Below are 20,831 nucleotides of genomic sequence, written 5' to 3'. Positions count from 1 at the left end.
AGCTACGTACTGTCATTTGGTAATTAATTGGTAAATATACTGTCAAAATTAAAACAGATCATCCACAATTTCAACAACTCCATTATTTCATAAGGTGCTTATATATAAAACTCCTTTAGTTTTAAGTAGACTTTGATCAAAATCACATGTTGTCTTTCCCGCAATAGTGGGGAAACCCCACCTTGCCATACTTTTTAAATAAGTATGGGAGAAAAGTTTGATTGTTAACATTTTTGGTGTTATTTTTTATTTTTTTGGAGCCTTTTTTATTGACATTTGACATCAGTTTGATTTTCGTTCACTTTTATCTTTGGAGAAATAACTGCAGATACATCTTTTACTTTTGACTTTAGCAAAGAGACGCGGGGCAAACGGCTAAAAACATTTTATTGGGGAAAAGTAAAATCAAGTTGCGAAGAAGGGTTGCGACATCTAGCGGTAGCGGTTACGTGGGGGCAAAAAATAATAAGCAGTGATGAAACGATGTGAGTTTAAAGCAAAAAAGGTGCCTAGTTGAGGCAAAGAAAATGAAAGAAAAGAACAATGTGATTGGGTGCACGTGTTGCAAAATGTACACGAAAAAAGAAAAAAGCATTTGCAATAAACTGTGCAGAAAAGTAAAAATATAAACAACATATACTTTGTGAAAGACAAAAAATAAAATTCAAACAGATTTTAGGGGGAATCCCCTATATGCAAACATACAATGTTTGACAATGACTCATGACACCAGCGACTCGCGCGAACGCTATGACGTAATGAAATAGTACGTCATCAAAAAACACATAACACACAAAATCCGGTCGTCACTAATGTAGTAGTGACCGACCCTGTAATAATCCGGTCTACTATTACGAATAGTAAAAGACCGATCGTCGAAAACAAAGAAGCTTCGAAAGCTTTTGATTTGGCTTCATATCCGGAAGCTCTGAACGGAAGTAAAGAGTGAAACCAAATGATAATAATACAATGTGAAATGAAAAATAATATGAAAACAGCCCCGTATATAGAGATACAAGCACATAATTGTCAGCGTCATAATGGCTGTTGTGTGCGTAATAAACACGTAACACACTTTTTCTAAAGGGCAAATAAGCAACATCGTTAAAATTCAGTTTATAATTTCCACGCAGTACAAGGGAAAGCTAACACCAGGGGCGCCATACATCGGAGCCAAATTCCAAACCGCCACTAGTGGCGCTTACGGGGCAGTGAGTTTGAAGAGGGCTGGACGCAGCGAGGGGAGCGCCAATCGGAAACATTTGCGGAAGTTCTTTTCTCCTTGATTCGCTTTCCGACAAGGACCCAAACCCGCTAGACGGCGTAGTGGAGCCACTCTCGCCTTTGTTGGAGCCAGATCCGTCGCAATGCTGCCAATCAAAAGATTTGTTACATTTAACACTAAAAAAATGTTGAATAATATTGAATAGGCAAATCACACTTACTTCGTTTGTGTGACGTGATAATGAGCATTGTTTCATCAGCTCCTTTTCGTTAGCAGCAAGCGCACCATCTTCGATAAACTTCAGGAAAGCGTCAAACGAATCTTTTCACAATAGTGCAAGTTAGTTATGACGTCATAGACACTGTCACATGATCAAATTGTCCAATCAACGCAAAACATATTTTTACCGTCGAATCCGCTGCTCTTTGGCGACGAAGAATAATAATCTGACGTCACGGGAGCCTTTCTCGGGGTTTGTGACGTCATAGTGTTGGATTTGTGTTGAGGTGTTGACGTCATATTAGGGGTGAATCCCCGGTTGTAACCGGTGCTTTGGTTTAATTGATCTGGAGATTGAAACAAATGATAAAATGTTAATTTGCGCCAAGACAATAGGACAAACAGTGCCTGGACCATTTTTTCAAAAATACCACCGAACACGTAAAGAAACGAATACATGTTTTCGTATTTTAAACCTCTTCTTCAGCTTGTGCTCAATGGATTAAGCAATTCCTGTACGTTCACTGACACCTTCCCAAACTTCTAATTAAAGCATTGTGAAGTTTAAAACAAACTTCACAGCACGAAGCTTTGAAGTATGTTTTTAACCACATTGCCATCACATAGAATCACTTAAGTATGTCAACCAGGTAGCAGGAGATATATATTCGCAGCTGGATTCGAACCAACAACCTCTTGAACTTGTTTTAAAACGTAACGTACCTTTCTTGATAGACTTGCTCTGTTTGGTTCCTTCCTTCTCCATTTGACGTAGAAAGGAGTTGTACATCACCAAAGCGTTCGGTTGCGATTTCAACGATTCTTGAATGAAAAACAACAATCGGTTTAGCGCGGTGTAGCAAAATCTTAAAATATTCAATTTGTGTTTTGGCTTTTTACTAACTATGTTAGTGGTATTTAGGTGTTTGACGTGTGCATCTAAAAAATACAGGATTGTTTGCATCACTTGGATCGCTTGGTGCATTACTATCATCACTTTGTGCACCCTTATCGTTTGGTGCACCTTTTTACCATTTGGTGCACCTTTATATAGCTAGGTAAAGGTGCACCAAGCGATCCTGTATTTTTTAGATGGACCATGTGTTTCACTGCCCAGGTGACGACAGCAATTTGACAAACAAACAGCGATTTACCTCGTCGTTTCAATTCGAACTGCTCATCTGTTTTCGTGTTGCTGATCACGTGGCCTTTATAGGGAGAAGTTTTCCTCCTGCTCTTGCGGAGGAGTGGGCGGCTCTTCCTCCTGACAGCTGTAAGGAAGAAAAAAAATTACTTAAAACGTCAGTGGCAGACATTTCTTTTCCAGCTTTTTTCATAAATATGAGTCTTCGGTAGAAAATAAATGACCATTAAAATAGTTTCTGTACATAAACCAAAGGTTCTAAGCCATTTTTTATAATGTTAATCCTAGGAACAGAACATAGATCGGGTAATATTATTTTTCTATTGCTGTTCTTACAGATCAGGAAATATGAAGGAATGATTTACTGTGGCAGAGCTAAGGAATGATTTAGTGATATTCTATGGTCATGCTTTTCATCACTATATTGCATAGCTCGCTTACGCTTCACACTCTCAGTAGATGGAAACTGAAAGTTGGTGCTGCCATAAGGTGGCGTAGACACGGGCACTGATGACGTCAGAACTCCGAAACACATGTTTTCCTTTGTGCAACAATTGCTTGGAAGAACTGAAGAGAAAAAGAAAATTGCTATTGTAAAAACACAACTTTTGTAAATGAACGCACATAGCAATAATTTTCAAACAAATTACAACACGGCTAACAAGAGGACAAGCAAAGAGCAATTCGTTCTTTATTTATGTAATGTGTATTTGTTATTCACAATATCATACTTTATGCAATTGTTAAAGAAAAGGTGGCACAGCAAGGACTTTAGAAATAAATGGTGCGTTCATTCAAGAGATTGCAAGTATTTAAATAAATGGAGCATTATTTGACATGAACAAAAACAAACAGCTCCATTAACAGCTTGGAAACCCAAGTTGTTTTAGCAAATATTATGACCCTCGAACTAATCTAATGCTTTAAAGTCCACTATAACAATCAGTACAAACATGAGAAAACAAGATCGTCTCACCTTCTTGCCGGGTTCGGTTGATTGGCGCAAATGAAAGACCTTTTCGGTTGGAACTAAAACAAAATCGTGAAATTTGGGTGTGAAATAAACTACAAAATATCTATTTCCTTGACATGAAGTGTGCATTAATATGAAAAACATGTTCTACCTGCAGGTTGATGGTCCACCTATAAACCGTTAGCCAAACTAAAAACATAGCTAACACGTCGCAAACTTTGTAAACATTTGTCAGTACGTATAAACTTTATATTTCTAATACATTAAAAAAGTGCCTTATACCTTCAGGTACCTTACATATCCTTGCATATTCAACTAAAAATCTCTGCATTAACATGAATACAGGTTCTGCATCTGCAGTATCTTACCTCGGCGTCATGCAATGGCTGGAGGCGGTTCGGTTCACCATAAGTTTGCCAGGTGAAGCCACAGCATAGGGAGCAGTCGAATGCGCCATAGGGGCGGTGGACGTGGCCATCTGCGTGGAAACATTGCTCGTGGTAAACAAACGTCAAATTAGACTGGCATTAATTGAACGAAGCAACGTCGCCGTTTTCCTACTGATGCAGTTGCTTGGGTACGTTAAGAAAACAATATCTCAACGCGTGATGTTTATGTATTGAGTTGTAAACGATATTTTACAATTACAAGAAGGATGACGCTTTGAACTATTCAAAATCAAATGTCATACATTTTTTACAACCGTTAAAATCCATGTAGAACAACTATGCAGAAAACAATTCAGACATAATAGATGAAAGTTTGGCATTAGTCAATACATTTAAATGTGCTATCTTTTACCAATAGGGCAGTAGTTCCCAAACTGTTGAGCAATGACCCAGCAGTAGGCCACGAAAACTACATATATATGATAATTTGATAAACTTAGCTGTCACAAAAGCGTCTGACCATACAATAGAAATAATTGTGAAAATTTTTCAGCATGTGTGAAGCCATAAACCATTTTTAAGTACATATTTGCGAATAAAAAAGTTTGTGAACCGCTGGCTTGCGGCATAACGTAACAGATGATCAACGGTGCCAGACGGTAACAGTTTGATTCAATTTTCCGATCTGATAAATTTCTATTGTTTCCAATTATTCACACTGCGCCGCCATATGCTGTCACGCTGCCACAGTCAAGTCGGGTTTGCAAACAACGGGAAATAATTTTGTTTTGCCAACAGCTACTATAGGTTTTAGAGTTCAAAAATTTACTCGTTTGAGCTAACGAAAATTATAATAAACGGGAAAACCGAAACATGGTAAAAAATCAAAACTGCATTTTTTATAATTAACTTGTTTTGGAAAAAATATTTCTGACATGACCACGCCGAAAGTCAACTTTGGCCAAATAAAAGTTTCAAAACACTGCATTTTGATTTAGCAAAATCCTATTTTGCATTTTTTCAAGTCACTGAATTATATTCTTTTGACCTCAAAAAAACTCAACAAACTCAAGTTTTGTTTTAACACACAAACTTACCACTCTGGTTCTCTTCGGCATCGCCCTCAAGTGTTGACTTGAAGGACAGGATGCCATGCGTTTTACTGGCACGTGACCAGGTAACTTGATCATGACGTCATTCTGCTGTGGGAAAATTACAATTAAAAGTTTGTCGTTTGTTTAGTAACTTAACATAACAGGTTGGTGCGAAAAACACACGACTGAGTATTTAAACTAAATATTTTAATATGAAAGTTTGAAATGAAAAGTGAGCAATCCAGTGTCAGTGTGTATTTGGATTCTAAACTATTTGAGCCAAAAACAACGAAAAACTAATGATAAGTTTTTTTATAATGCAACACATTTTAATAATATATGCTGTGAATTTATGACTGTTAAAATTGAGACGTGCAAAAGACCCACAAAAAAGCAATCAAAGTTAAACATACGTTTGAATCCAACATTACCAAAATTAACCGATTTTATCTTAAAATAATCATGATAAATCATGATAATAATCATGATATTGGTATATTTGGTAATCATGATATTCAGAAAATTGTGTTTTACCACCCAGCAAATGAAACATTAACACTACATTAGTTCACTTACCATTCTTATTTCGGACAATGGCGCCACTGGCTGCATTCTTCCTACAGCACCCATTTCACTAAATATTCTGTTCAAAGCAATATTTCTTTCCATATTTGCGGCTGTACTGACCACCATTATAACTTCGTGTGTAAAGAAAATCTAGTTTCAACAAACTAAGATGCGTGCCCTGCAAATGCGTTTGAAAACTGAATTGCCTGTGAATAGAACGCGTGGGTTTTAAACTGTTTCTGCGCTGCTTGAGATTTTGCTGCCTTCAGCACAGCTTGAATGCGCGATTGTGCCTGCACTGTGACGTAACAATACAAGTATTTTGGCGGTTGGCGGCCATTATCAGCGGGTGTTTGACAGAATCAAAGATTTTAGAAGGCACCTTTTGGCCTTGTGCTGTGTTTGCAGGATTGAGCCATGCTAGAAACGGCGGTACAACCGGATATCTAAAACGACTAGTGTTAGAGACTCCTATCCGAAAAGGCGATTGCAATTTTGTAAGTTTTAAAGAGTTCTTTTTTGAATTCTGCTGAAGAAGTTGCTCATTAGTTGGCTGTTTTCAGAACTTAAAGGTTATGATTACTGCCAATGTCGGAAATCAGAAACACACTAGTCAAGGTAACCGAGCAAACCTAGCTAAAGGGTTGTTTTCCACATCTGCAAAAAGTTCCATACATTTCTCCTGGGGTCATTTTTTTTCAGTGTATGTGACGAATAAGAATAATTATTTTAAACGATTCTGATTAGCATTTGTAAACTGTGCCGCGATTTTTTTTCTTACTTTTTAGGATGCACTTTAAAATCTTGGAAAGATGCCTTGCTAAACTGCTTATTAATTCCTTACTTAATAATGCGCTAACACGGTCACATACGGTTTCACAGTAAAGATTTTATTCATAAAATAGCAAGAATACGTAATATGATATCATGGGCTAAAACCTAAATCATTGAAAAAGTTAGGTTAAGAAAGTTACAATTTAATGTTAATGTGTAGAGTTATTAAAAAGATTTTTAAATCGGCTTTGCGCACTCTTATACAATTCGGTTTGTAATTAATTCGTGAGTGAATTTAAACCTTTGATTTTTGATGGTTTTGTATTAAAACTCCACTACACGCGCAGTAATTTAATCCATTACCATGGTTAACTTCACCAAGCCGAGTTTTAAAACCTTTTTAAGCAGTTTTAATGCCAATAAATACATTCACACGAACATCTGTTAGTGTAATGTTATGAACATTGTCAACCATTTACAATCATCTGATAATGCAGGAAAATTACAAAGTTGTAGCCTATGTTTCAAAATATTTTGCATATTAATACACGTTAAAAGAAAGAAGGCACTGAAAGTGGTGGGCATGGACAACATATAGAATACAATAAAAAACTGTAGGAAACACTGGATACCATTTTAAAAGCCAATCCAAGTAAAACTAGGTTTAGCCTAACTTGCGTTATAATACCACACTTTTTAAACATTTTGAGAAAAAATCCATGAACGTCCTAATACAGTGGTTCCCAACTGGGGAGGAATTCCCAATGACGGAGGAATTTTTAAACTTAAGGGGAGGAATTTACTTTAATCTGTACATGTGGTTAATAAATAGACTGTTTAACCTCTAGTATAACCTGTGACATAGCTAAAAGACCCAATTTTGAATTATCTTGTATGATTTAGCATCTACTATGTAGTCTATTGGGGAGGAAAGCGAATTATTTAAAGTGATAAGTGATAAATTCGTCGATAAAGGTTGGAAACCACTGTCCTAATAGAAAACTCAAGTGTTTCCATTGTTCAGGAAAAAAGACCGTCCCAATTGGGTAATTCCCCTACACTTATTCACAAAAAAGCCCGAATGCCTTCTACCGATTCCACGTGATAAACCACTGGGCGAGGAACGTCAGCAGGATCGTATGAAGCAACCCGATGTTTGAAAGGACAGAAGCAGCACCGCCGAGTTGTCCAGTCTCCTGTAGATACAAGATGGCGGCGATAGCAGCGTGAAAGCCTGCGTTTCCATCAAGCGAGACGCGACTTTGATCAAAGTTTTCACGTTTATCGATGAAATATCCGAGTGAGTTTGGTCCGCCGACCAGCGCTCCGAGCAGCTCCTGCAAGAGATCATTTTGTTTGTAAGTAAATCGATAGGTGGCGGTAGCGCGTCACATGTAAAAAGTTAATTGCAAGGTGGCGGTATAGCATCCCATGTATAGTAAATCGTTTTTTCGTTAGGTGGCGGTACAAAGCCAGATGTTTGGAGTACAGTTTACGAACTTGGCCGAATGGTCCGGCGCACCTGACCCATACAGACATAAAAAAAACGATCGGGATTCGTCCCCGGGAGTGTCCTGGGTTCGAACCCCGTCAAAAAAACATCAAATCACAAAACAAGTGTGGCAAAGTGTAAAGTCAGACCCAAACTACGTTTGTTTTGCACAAGCTTAAAGCTGAACCCGACCCGAAATGTTCGGCCCGACTTACAACTTGGTTGGACTATAGGACGGGAAACAATATTTTAAAACTCACACATGAAGTCAATTTTAAAGCAACCATTTAAGTAAATACTATAAAACGCAATTCGAAGTATTAGTCTACATAAAAATTACCCACAAAGCTCAGAAACGTTATTTCAAATCTTAAGATGAATTTTACCTGTGGGTTAGGTTGGTCCAGGTCGCGGTATGCGAAACCGCAAGGTTTTTCGAGTCCTGGACATGAGCTCGCTTTGTGGTAAGGTTGGGTGGGTGAGTTCGGCCCGTACCCTACCATGTAGCTCTGACCATTTGAACCGAGCAGTATGTTCACCTGTTGTACCGCTGTGTCGCGCCATAAACCCGAGTTGTAGTGAGTTGGATTCCGCTTGTACGTCATAAGCAGAATAAAAGCGGCGTTTGCTGCATTGGGAAAAAATGTTTGTGATAAAATTTCGATTTAAGTCGTAACTTGTGTAAAACGTCTTAAGCCGAAATATCCGATGTGCTGCCTAAGTAGGCTACTGTGTTGTGTTCAGAGTTAACTAAAAATCTGATTTTCCTACGCCAAATGAACAAATGTGGCCAAATGTGAAATCAGACTCGAAACAATTAGGCCCGTTTTGTTTAAACACAAGTCCTAACCAGACCCAAAAATCCCTGCTCTCTTAACAGCTCAGGTTTATTTTACAGTTATACGTTTAAAGTTAACATATTTAAGGCCACCTGCATAATGGGCTGGGTATCGGTCGTTGAGTTGAATCAGACCGCTGGGGTTCCTCTTCGCTGACGTCACCAACCAGTTACAGAAGGTAGAAATGTGTTCGTAGTCTAGTGTGCGGCCCGCATGCAGAAGTTGGACTCCAGCCTAGATAGTTGAACACTTATGTGTTACTTTACTACATTTTATCTTAATGGATAAACTAAACAATGATGCTCTTCTGGCAAACACATTGCTTGTGCCGACGTTTTATCGTCTTATTCATGTTGAAACATCGGTTAAAACAATACATTTGAAGAGCGTCATTTAGTTTATACATATGTCTGGCGGCAACATTTCATATATAATTATCTCAATGACCGTAACCCAGTGGTTCTCAAACTTTTTTTGTTACAACGCCTCTGGAAAAGTTTTCTAGACTTGCGACGCACCAGCAAATAAAAGTTAATGAGGACACTTATTATTAAAGTTGTGTTTATTGATACGACAACAAAAAGCATCGAAACTGAACTATACTGCGAAGCCCTTGGAATATTGAAACGACGCACCAGGGCGTCGCGACGCACAGTTTGAGAACTACTGTCGTAACCAGATGATACCTTATGCAACAAAACAGTTTATGCCTACACTAACTGTAGCTTGCTTATCAAGTAATAACCCACGTTTTTACATAAGTTTATGTTGGTTCGGTAAAGTGTAATCACCGAATGTACAGGAATACATAGTTGAAATCAAAAGCAACCCTCTTGGATTTACCGTTTTATTGTCGTAAGAAAAGTCTCTTGGCATCCAGCTGTCGTAGTAGATTTCCACTTGTTGGTAAAGAACCTGGTGCCTTGCTCTTTCGTCAAGCCATGCAGCCGCCCAGGCTTGCTCGTCTCTATATCCCGAAGACCTGGTAGGAATTTTAAAGTTGTAAGTTGGATCGGGTTTTTAATGATTCTGACTTGCGTTTCACAGGTTTGCTTTCAGCCTGCTTTTCCATGTGTCGTATCCTAACTTTTTAAGCCCAATCTGTAGACATCGAACTTTCAGGTCTAATCAGGACGATCTTGGCTATGATTTTTGCATTATTCAAATTAGGTCGATAAAATTCAGACAAATATCATATCTGTTGCAAACATCATATGTTTTGGCGGACATTTTCCCAAAAAAGTATATTAAACCATTTATGGACTCAGGGTTGTCGGGTTCTTGAAACAAGATATCGTAATATTTTCTGAACTTACGGATACTCGTATTCCGCTGATGGGATTTGCGACGTGTACTTTCCTTCCGCTTTTGTAGCAATTTGTGAATAGATGTGGAAAGATCGATTGAATAACTGCTCCGACCATTTGGGATCTGTGATTGTGTTTGAAAAAAATCACATTTAACATCGGGATTTGCCCAAAAGAACTTTATGCTCATCAACAAAAACAACATGTTGTTATGTATCGTGCATAAATCACACTACGCCAGCCCTGCGTGCAACGTTCGCTGTATATCAAGGTTGTATGGGGGGGACCCTAGATGAAAAATGGAAAAATTCCTTTTTCATAAACATTTATAACTTACAAAACTGTCGTTAATAGGGCAAAAAGTCATTGAGCGTATTTTGTTGCGAGCAGGCCACAAGCTCACAGCCTGGAGAAGACATTACATCAGCCACATGTTGAAGTAATTCATCAATTCACCCACAAGGGCATGGCCCGTTACTCCTAACAAACTGGAATGCCGTTGGATGGCTACACTAGCCAATACCGTCGATCTCTCGTCACCAGCTGTACTGATGAGACCTTATAGGTCGAAGCGGTGTGCACTGTCGACACCCACACAAGACAAATAAACATTCACATCTACCTTTGCTGGCAAATGCAACCGACGCTGCTGCCAGACAAGCCGCCATTTCTCCGGCGATTTCGGTTCCAGGATTTTCCAACGTCAGCACTTCCGTTTTCCGGGTGTAGTTCATACGTTCGGGGATGTCCCACCTTAACGCGTCATCATTCGGGTTTCCTACTTGTCCAGCGATCGAAGATCTTGTCGAAAAAAATATTACAAGTTAACCTCAAGTTGTTGCTCGAATTTGTAATAAAGATTGATAAAAAATACTATGACAATTAAGAAAGGGCAAGGCCAAATATTTGTATAAAACATAACGTTTTGACATTTTGAGGATGACATGTTTTTTGTCATAACAAACGTTGCCAAAATAACGTAAGCAATTCTTGTAAATACTGTTATCGTATTTTGTAATTTCTGATCATTTTGCCGTTTGCATAAAAGGTTAAAAAATACTGATCAAGAAAAAAGGTTATCACAAGTTAAAAAGTTTCAAGTCTGTTATCGATCGAAGAGATGATTTGGAAAATCAACATATTTCGATGTTTTAGTTAAAATATATCGTGACGATAGCTGGGTGAATTCAAATGCCTTTTATATGATCCGTTCCTCTAATAGTAGACATGTTAATGTCCACGATCACCGAGTCAAGCTGCTTCTATAGAACAAGCTAGCTAGTGCGGGGTGTTGGGCTTCAATACCCAATTGTTTTTTTAACTGTTTTTACTTTTACGCCTGTGTTCCTTTATTTAACCTTCGTCGATATCGATTTTCACAACTTTGTGTTGTCTGAATTTGAATCAGAAGTATTTGCTTCTTCACTATTGCTTGTCTTTAGTTTAGTTGTTATTTTTATTTTGGGTCTCACCTGTTCAATGAGGTGATGTGACAGTTCTCGACATAGGTGATTCCCCACTTTAGCATGTTGTAAGCTCGGTTGTAGAGACCAGCAGATTTGTAGCCAACCTCGAATTCGCTCAAACTCCAAGCTAACATCGTCATTGAGTAAAACATCGGCAAGTGATATTTCACATGACCTGGACCTGTTGGCGAAACAATGTTTGTTACTTTATGTAGTCTGCGTGGTACCATATGTTTGTTTGGCACCATGGGCGCCGCCACGTAGGGGCAAGAGGGGGCACTTGACTCCCCCTGCAATTTCAAAGTACCGCAAAATTACAATATTTTTTTTCCAAAAACGTGATGACTGAAAAACGATAATGCTCTAAGAAGGAATGTTGACATAGTCAAAGCAAATGTCTAAACAAGCAACGATGTCTGCATTGTTTACGTATCTGGTGTTGTTTTCATAGCCTCTGCCGTTTTTGTGTTTTTTAAACGGAAAAAATGGTTCATATAGTTGCATGGCTGTACGGGGATTTTTCATCGTTGATGCAAATCTACTGCCTATATTTTATGGTAGAGCTACTAACACTGAGCTTCACCTTTGGCTCGACCTGGGAACTTCTGGTAGGTGGCGCAAAAGAGCATAGGCGTTTATGGTGCTGTTATAGCAATTTGGGTTTCCGGTAAGAATAATTGCTGAGTCAGCACCATAAACGCCTATGCTCTTTTGCGCCACCTACCAGAAGTTCCCAGGTCGGGCCAAAGGTGAAGCTCAGTGTTAGTAGCTCTACCATATTTTATGCCACGTGTACATAATTACTTGATATGGTAATCTGCAGTGTATTTTTGTTAAAATTTGACCCCCTCTTGAAATATTTCTGTCGGCGTCCATGCTTGGCACTGCTGGAGTACTTAAGTTGCTATTAAATGCTGCTTGATACTACAGATGTGTTTGCTACTATAGGTTTACGTTTACTATGAGTTTACTTGGTACAGGTTTTCTTTTAGTGCTACGGTTGTGCTGGCTATCAAATTAGGCTACTGCTAGTTTGCTTGGTACTATGAAAGTGCTCGGTACTACAGGTTCACTTCGTCCTACGTGACACAATCAAGCTCGGTGTTATGTTACACCAAATTGTCTTACCATTGCGCTTTTTGTTTCTTACAGCATAATTTTTACCACTTAGAACACACATATTCATGTTCTTAATTTGAATCACAACCAGCAGAAATACATGTTGAACGCACTAACCGGTGTAAAATCCTTTTGTGAGATCGAGATTCTCGTCTTCTCCATCTTGCATCCCCGAAATCGCTCTCCATGGTAACTTGTTGTTCTTAAACCGACCTGACCTGTGAGGGAAAGTCAAGTTGTCAAATAAATTAAGAAACACGTTCTATCTCTGACGCGAATTACAAGGCACTTTGTGTTGAACCAATTCGATCAACTATGGGCTGATTCCACCAGCAATGTATGCAATTTATTCTTTTTACGGTTTGCAAACTAACTCCTAAACTAGAATTGTGAGACTTATTTACGAATGTGGCCAAGTTTCGTCAGAAACATGTTTACAGAACAAGCAAACGTGATATATGTAAGGTGAAAAGGCAATAATTGCATGTCACGCAAATATGGATGGTTTGACCGTTGCAAATCCATGTAGTTACCAAACTTTACTTACTGCTGCGCGTCGAAGAAGTACAAGGTTTTGTTGAGTACTTCAGCGTAGTCGATTCCAACACGTGGTTTTGTGGTGGGCTGTGTTGTGGGAGGGGGTGGAGTGGCTGCAAATAAATATCAAAGTGAATTTGCTGGGAAGAAAACCGTAGTTTGTGTTGTGGTGGCGCCTTGTGTACATTCCTTGTAGTGAATCGGGTACCCGCATTCCACAGTCACGTGATTCGTTAATTGTGCCGCATTCATCACTGTGTGTCTGTGGAGATTACTTTTCGCGTGTGTATAAACTGCATGTAGTATACATTATATAACCACGAGTCACCAGAGACTCAGTATGAGAGATGGAGTCGACAGTCGCGTATAATAACAGACTGATAACTTTGACAATATTTTGTGTGTGGTATGTAAATTGGCAATTTAGTATGTACAACCCCACTGGTATTTATTTCAACCAACCAATATCTTCAGTGATGGTTCCAGGTGCGTCAATGTGAGGACGATGTTGGGGTCCGAATATGTAGATGTCAAGCAATCCAGCCAATGCGGACTGAAATCTGGGTCAAACAAAAACTTTGGTTTAATTAAATGACTGTGTGAGGGTTGTTGATGCAGATTTAACTTCCATAAGAAAGCAGCAAGATTAACATGTGTTATGTTATGTTTAAATTTGTATTAAATAAAAAAGAAAGATGTGTACTGTTCTGACATCCGGTTTATGAAACATTAGAAATTAACAAACGCAGCTTAAGTTGATAGAAGATCTCTCTAAACTTGATATTATGCCTGGCAGCAATAACTTATATAAAGAGCAGCTTATTTTTTAATACTCCTCATTGGTTTTTATTTAAAATATTTGGGAAACACTGTTCAGGCAAACGGTTCTTACCCAGCGTTGAAGTCAATTGTGACGCTATTCTGTTTCTCGTTTGTTCTCTGATCGCGGAAAGTGTCGTCATCACTGGGTCCGCCCACCAGTGCACCGTATAAAGTGTGTCTGGAAGTTGACATAAAAACAGGATAAAAAGGTCAAAGCACAAAAAACTGTTTTTTACATCACATTTCTTAAAATTTCTTTCCAACAATCCAAGGTGTCTGTAACTTATATAATGAGTTGAAATGTAACTTTAGTAACGTAAGTTTAAATGCAACGGGCTTGATTCAGGCTTGACCATTCAATATTTATTTTAGTTTTAACAAATTACAGTTAAAAGTTGTTATTAATTTTAGTTTAAAGAATAAAAGTTATATCTAATTCGGGCAACAGATAAGACATCAGTTTTCATGCCCCCTTCAACTGTACACAAAACGCACAAAAACAAACGAAAATAGTAAAAACAAGAAACTTACGCGTTTGGGATTTGGTTGCTGAACCGGGGGCAAATCGCTGGAGGTGTTGGGCAGTAACTTGATTTATGGAACGGGTAACGGGGATATTTATCTCCAAACCCCACAACGAAATTCTGCCCAGCGTCGTTGTTACCCAGCATGTAATCCAACTGTTTCGCAGCAAAAATTCTGAAAAAACAAAGCTGTGACCGTCAGACAAATGCAGAAAAAAAGGTGTACTGGAATAAAAAAATGGTCATTGTTTGTTGCAGAGCTTAATAAGCTTGTAAGAAGGTAATTACAATAAACCAGCAGTGTAACTGTAGCAGAATTAGACAACACAAATTTGATACCGCTCAAAAATGTTATTCATTAGTTGATTATTGACATAAAATTTCCACTGTTAGTGAAAAAAATCCTTTGCCAAATACTAATTGTTATTTTATAACAAAGCACACAATTCAAAGCATTACAGTAAAACAATTCCATTTAACATGACAATGGACTGTAGAAACGTACATTGTCTCTTATTAGAGTTTTTAAACAGTAAACTGCGATGCCTAGATCTTTTATAATTGGAATAATATGTGCCATTTGACAAGTGGTAAAAATAACTTTGTATCTGCATGGCCGACCTGTTCATGCTTGTGTTGAGGTTTAGATCAGCTGCGATGAGACAAAGAAATGCCGAGTTTGCTGCATAACGAAGTGGTCCCCATTGATTGAGATACAACAGTCCTTCTGGTGTGTATTTCGATTTTGTACGAAACTTTTTGTTCTTTTCCTTTTGCGAATGTTCACAAAACCTGTTGTGAAACCAAAATATTTGTGATTTTAGTGTAATTAGCGGAGTAAAACAGATTAAAAAGTCTTGGTTTGAAAGAATGTGTGCCCTGATTTACTTTTTCTGTTGTTAGGTACTATCAACGTAATTAACAAATATGGGCAAATAGTTATACTATGTAACAACAGAAAGATGTATTGTGGAACAATAGTATCGAAAATTCTAGCATGTGGCCTGCAATCAAGGACGGCTTATAAACGAGTAAATACGGCGCGTAATAATACAACATGCGCTATGGTAGCAATCTAGAATTGATACATAAACAAAATTGGAAAGAGCGTTAACGAAAACTTACCATCTGCTAAACTTTTTGTACGATTTGATTTTTGTTATTTCTGCGAGTAAAACTTGAACTCCAGCAGTTTTATCACTCCATGAAAACTCTGTCGCCTACATACAACATAATCACAGTTTTTAATTTGTTGCGGGTGTTTTCTGCTGGACTGCAGTTTTCTTTTTGGTTGTTTCAAAGTAGATACGGTAGATATCATGGCGTATTTGTCATAATACGCCTGTTGAAGACGTCCTACAGAGTCAACCAGTCACCTAGCATTTCCATATTGTTTAATATGGATATTGTTAACCAAAAATCTTGTTGTTTAACAAATTTACCAAATTATCCATTTTTCCTTTTTTAAAGTTGAGTTGTGCTTCTCTGAGATACGAAGAGTCGCCAGTTCTTCTGTAAAGCCAGGCACCCGACCATGCAAGTTCATCAATGAATTTGTGTGAACTGAAAACAATTCAAAGTGGTAAATTGAAAAGTGCTTTAAACAATGCAAAAGTTCCACGTTTATCTCGCTATTATTTGCCCGGTAAACTGCTTTATAATGCAAGTATGGTTATAAACCAACGACTGATGGCTATTTGTCGGATGTTGCATTATTTTTAACTGCTTCAAAAATGTTGTTTCAAGTAAGTAAAATAATTAGATTATTTGTTTTTTGACTGATTCTATCAAATAACAAAAAAATTAAACCCACAACAACAAACAATGCATTTAAATTTAGGTTACATTAATATGAGCATATTATTTGACCATCACCAATAATGAGAAACAATCTTTAAAATGTGTAAAGTCAAATCAATTTGTCTTTTAAGTCTTTACATTTACAATGCTTGACTAAACCGAATTCGTTGGGAACCCACTTAGAAGGTTTAACAATCATTTCCTACTCGTAAGCCTGTGCAGCCATTGGAATAGAGCGACTGTAGGCTCCTTTATATTTTGTGGCGAACTCGTACAACTGCTGAGAATGTTTAAGAAGCAACTTGGAATATGTGGGGTCGGAAATTGCGAAAACGATCGAGGCTGCGGCGAGTGCTGCTGATGTTTCACCTGCCAGATCACTGCCTGTGTACAAAACCGACAATTTGAGGCAGAGTAATAAAGTGAGTGTTATAGAGCTGTTGGCCGGGTTAGGGTTTATGTTTAAATAAAAATGACTCGATTTGGACCTTTGAATTGAGTTTGGTGTTTCACACGAAATATTACTTTGTAGGCCTATATGCAGGGTTGCCATCGACTTGAAACCAAAAATAAGGACAACTGAAAAATTAATTTTTTTTAACGAAAAGAAACAAACGTTTTTGAACAAATCTTTGCATATATACGAGACATGACATATCATATGCAATATTTTGGCCAAAAACAAGCTGTTCCAGCAACTCCTTGTTCGTAGAAAATACTTCGTGCATCTCACGACAGCTCAGGTCTAGGTTTACTTTTACTTGTAGCAGAGATTTGACTATAGTAATTGTTGAAAATAAGACAAAATAAGGACTCCAGTCAAAAATAAGGACATTTCTTAGAAATAAGAAGAATGAACTTTTTTAAGACATAGCCCTTCAAAATAAGGACAAATCTTAGAAATAAGTACGGTATGGCAACCCTGCCTATATACATTGTTGAGTGTGAACCCTTCGTAGGGTGCAAGTTTAATTTCATGTTTTAGGCAAGGGTATAATGGCACAATGTAGGTTTGCGTAACAATCTTAAAATCTTATTTGTTATCAAAAGTCACCTTGTTACTGTTGGAAAATAATTTATTTTAAAACAACTATTTGCGTTGAAGCAAATTAAATGCAGTTCGACACAAGTTTAAAAGTTAGAGAACGTTTAGCGTTTTACCGAAACACGACATTGTTAAAGTTTTCACACACATTCATACCTGGATTGGTTTTGGTGATTTTGTATGAAACACGAAGGTAGCTCATATCTTCGGGGCGTCCCCAAAACTGAGTATCAGCGCTTTTGTCGCTCACCTGAGGAATTTAAATCAAAACCATTGATAAAAAGGCTGCTAAAAACATGACAAAAGTGAGAAAATGATATATTGTGATTAGGTGCTTGTGATGTTTAAAGCAATAAGCTAGCAGCCAAGAATGGCTTGGTGATGTATTTAGTATATTGGTGTCTCTATTTTTTTTCACTTCAGGAAATCAACGCATAGATGTTGTTTTGTATTTTATGTTAAACCGAACGCACATGTATATATCTGTGAGTGTTGGCTTAAATAAAGCTAAGTTTGTGAGACCAATTAAAGATGGATACGCATGTAGAAAAATTAATAGAAGCACAAGACAAAATTAGTAGCTAACTAAAAGCAAAATTATTATCGAAGTAGAATTAAACAAAGCTCTTTTCTACAAGAGTGGTAATAAAATGTACCTGTCCATAGAACTCATAATCATCGGTGTGACACTTTACGAAATAATCCGTCGCCCATTTTATTGTTTCCAGCGCATAATCAAGTTGTCCCAATATTTCGTACGTTCTTCTGTATTTGATTACACCCCATGAAAGCAGGGTTGTGGCATATGCCATTGAGAAGCCGTATTTCACGTAAGAAGCACCTGCAAGAAATAAATAGTTGGAAAAGTGGTAAGAAGTGAAGGTCTGTGTAGCTCAGTTGGTAGTTGGAGCGCCAAGATCAAAGCAAACTCCTTTCGTGGGTTCGAATCCCACTGAATCCGTCCCAAAGCACGTTTAAAACGAACCAGTAAAAAAATAGTACAAAACGTTCAAAACACCAAAACGATATGAGCCTTTCGCTTGCCTGTGCCAATACCGCCATCATATGGTGGCATACAATTTATTTTATTTGGTTGTAGGAAAAAAGTTAAAAACGGCACTAACTTGGTTAAATTGGCTTAAACACTGCAAATACAAAAAAATATTCAACGGAGTGAACGGACATACAATGATTTTGCAGCGCCATTAGTGTAGACCACCAACAATATAGACTACATAACCAAAGTTCTGGTTTAGGCTTATATTTTTTGTTGATGTTGCTTACCGTCGTAATATCCACCGCTTAGGTCGTGGCCCACGTCTTGTCCGTCGTTTAACGCGGAACTTTGACGCCACTTTACCCGCTGATTGTTGGGTAATTCGCCCGATCTCTGTGCTTCGTAAAACAACATGCTCATGGCAAGGGCTTTCGCGTAATCTCGTCTATGTTAAAAATAAACAATTCAAGAGTTTGTGAAGATTTGAACTGGCACTATTAAGCTGTATGTTGTTGCTGTGAACTAAAGACCCCAACGAGAAGTGGCATCTATATACTACCGGAGTGCCAAATCATTTACAATAATCCAGTGGTTCCTAATCAGGGAAAAATTTCTCCCTAAAACTTGTGAGGAGGAATTTAGTTTAATTTGTTTCATGTGAAGTTGTTGAAAGACGAAAATTTAAATGATATTTGCATGGTTTAGCATCTACTATGTAGTCTATTGGGGAGGAATGAAGGAAGGAGTTTGTCAAGAAAGGTTGGAAACCATTGCAAATGATAACCCAAGCCAACTCGAGTTATTACACGATTCGAGTGAATACATTTTGTTGTTTCCACTCGACCAATTTGAAATGCTTTTCAAGGTAAACTCTCTTATTCGAGTCACTGTTGGCAACAAACTCAAATGAATTGAGTCACAACATCAAAAGTGATATTGGCAAGTATCGGCTACAAACAAACAAGTTTGTTTACTTCACTTACGGAGGTTGAGTAAGATAAGGTACATAAGGCAAAGTCACTACGTCATCGGTGGATTCGCTTTGTACGTCATCAGTTGTTTCCACCAATACTCCATCTGGAAAGAAAAATTAAAAAAGTTTTGTTTATCAAAATTTAAGTGATTTTGTTTTTGCACTGTATGTAAATGGACAATGTGTAAAAGGATTAGGCCCGCAATTTAGAGGTTCTTAAAATGCCAGGTCGTAAATAACAACACAACCATAGAATTTAAAATTTTAAACTGTTTTTGGAATCTTTCACATAGAATTGATGTCTGGTATAAAAAATAGCGAGCAAGCGTTTCGTCCACCAGGTTGCATATTTAATAAATTTGTCGTTCAACTGGTGTAATGCTAAACAAAATACTAATTGTTGTTTCAAGAACTTGTATTAGCTGACGTTATGCGAACACACAAGCAAAAATACACAAGAGCAGCGGGATATGATTAAAAAAATACAAGTTCTTAAAAAAAAAACTAGTATTTTGATTAGCATTACACCAGTCCATTATTATGCCAAAATTCTATTTACGGAAAAATATTTCTGCTATTTCATTCTGAAAATTGAAGAAACTCTAAGAGGATCTAGAACCTGTGGGAACCGGATTAAATCCAGCCACTGCATAAAGCACTTTACACAAGATGAACAAATGCATGGTAAGTAAAAGCGGCATTATTTCGTCACAAAGCTTCACCTGACGTTGGATCCTGTGCCACTGTTGACGTCACAATCAGTATCGCGATCAATATTCGCATTTCGATTGTTCTATTAGCTGCAAAACAATTCAGATCTTTCTATCGAAAAGTTTGACTTAATATAAAATCCCAGCTGTACGTTTAGGCCTAATAAAGAAACGTTTTAAAGACGAAACTTTTAAGGCTTTTTGCGGTATAAAGTAGGGTTGCCATATGTCAGGATTTTCCCTGACATATCAGGGGATTTAGTGTTTAAATCTGCGTCAGGGAGAAACGTTAAAATGTACTTGAAAGACAGGAATTTAAGAAGAAGAAAAAAAATATATATATACTATGAAATTAATGTACCAACGGAGAAAGTTACAACCGCTTCTATACCATGAAACGTAAAGAGGTAAACTGGCGGCGCGCAGATTAACAAATGTTCATTCCGTTTTGTAGTGTGTATGCGCGCGTAACAATACCTGTTTGTTACTAGTTGAGTAACAATAAGCGTTAAATACACAAACAAAAATCCGCACCGTCTCCATTGCTAAACAATAGGCTTTATTGTATGACAACTAACAAAAATGAAATTGTTCGTGCACAATTGTAATGTTTTGTCTTGTCTGTGATGTCAGATTTGGACCATTGTTATGCGCAAATTTGCTTAAATAGCTAAAATCCTGCAATCAACTTTCATTTTTCTAAAATACACCTTCAGGCTTACGCACCGCGAGCCCTTAAAAATAATGGCAACTCGCAGTTTTTGAAAATGACAGATTACAAGGGATAGGAACAAAACGAAATTTGAAAACCAAGA

General features: G+C 37.7%; 2 protein-coding genes across 3 annotated transcripts; both read right to left on the bottom strand.

Moving 5' to 3' along the window:
* Positions 1-370: 370 nt before the first annotated feature.
* On the bottom strand, positions 371-5,912 carry LOC145227851 (uncharacterized). Of its 2 annotated transcripts, none has more exons than XM_080092775.1 (10): positions 5,621-5,912; positions 5,048-5,152; positions 3,930-4,039; positions 3,565-3,617; positions 3,030-3,155; positions 2,599-2,715; positions 2,168-2,266; positions 1,633-1,791; positions 1,446-1,546; positions 371-1,370 (listed from the first exon to the last, which is right to left on the bottom strand). In XM_080092775.1, the coding sequence occupies exons 1-10, from the start codon at positions 5,735-5,737 to the stop codon at positions 1,146-1,148; spliced, it is 1,212 nt and encodes a 403-aa protein (XP_079948901.1). In that variant the 5' UTR covers positions 5,738-5,912; the 3' UTR covers positions 371-1,145. The 2 variants fall into 2 exon arrangements, with proteins under 2 accessions (XP_079948901.1, XP_079948902.1); XM_080092776.1 differs by having other exon boundaries at positions 5,048-5,149; positions 5,621-5,826.
* A 573-nt stretch (positions 5,913-6,485) lies between these two features.
* LOC145227849 (uncharacterized) lies at positions 6,486-20,206 on the bottom strand. The gene is made up of 21 exons (XM_080092773.1): positions 20,029-20,206; positions 19,317-19,410; positions 18,621-18,778; positions 17,993-18,177; positions 17,493-17,586; positions 16,498-16,675; positions 15,934-16,054; positions 15,617-15,711; positions 15,113-15,283; positions 14,499-14,666; positions 14,038-14,145; positions 13,608-13,705; positions 13,156-13,258; positions 12,726-12,826; positions 11,496-11,670; positions 10,646-10,824; positions 10,033-10,147; positions 9,560-9,698; positions 8,809-8,950; positions 8,264-8,505; positions 6,486-7,722 (listed from the first exon to the last, which is right to left on the bottom strand). Exons 1-21 carry the CDS (start codon positions 20,087-20,089, stop codon positions 7,474-7,476), a joined length of 2,976 nt encoding a protein of 991 aa, XP_079948899.1. The 5' UTR covers positions 20,090-20,206; the 3' UTR covers positions 6,486-7,473.
* Positions 20,207-20,831: the final 625 nt, after the last annotated feature.

This window comes from Phallusia mammillata, chromosome 5 (assembly GCF_965637545.1).
Source record: "Phallusia mammillata chromosome 5, kaPhaMamm4.hap1.1, whole genome shotgun sequence".
Lineage (NCBI taxonomy): Eukaryota > Metazoa > Chordata > Ascidiacea > Phlebobranchia > Ascidiidae > Phallusia > Phallusia mammillata.
This window is presented reverse-complemented; position numbering and strand designations above follow the sequence as displayed.

Bases quoted from the DNA above. Each gene is read 5' to 3' on its own strand.
- LOC145227851 (XM_080092775.1), bottom strand. From the start codon at position 5,737: ATGGTGGTCAGTACAGCCGCAAATATGGAAAGAAATATTGCTTTGAAC. The intron at 5,153-5,620 runs GTAAGTGAACTA...ATTTTCCCACAG, and splicing joins CATTGTCCGAAATAAGAATG to CAGAATGACGTCATGATCAA. The intron at 1,792-2,167 runs GTACGTTACGTT...TTCAATCTCCAG, and splicing joins GAGCAAGTCTATCAAGAAAG to ATCAATTAAACCAAAGCACC.
- LOC145227849 (XM_080092773.1), bottom strand. From the start codon at position 20,089: ATGCGAATATTGATCGCGATACTGATTGTGACGTCAACAGTGGCACAG. The intron at 16,676-17,492 runs GTATGAATGTGT...TTTTGTACACAG, and splicing joins AATCACCAAAACCAATCCAG to GCAGTGATCTGGCAGGTGAA. The intron at 8,951-9,559 runs GTAAATCCAAGA...TCAACTATCTAG, and splicing joins TTTCTTACGACAATAAAACG to GCTGGAGTCCAACTTCTGCA.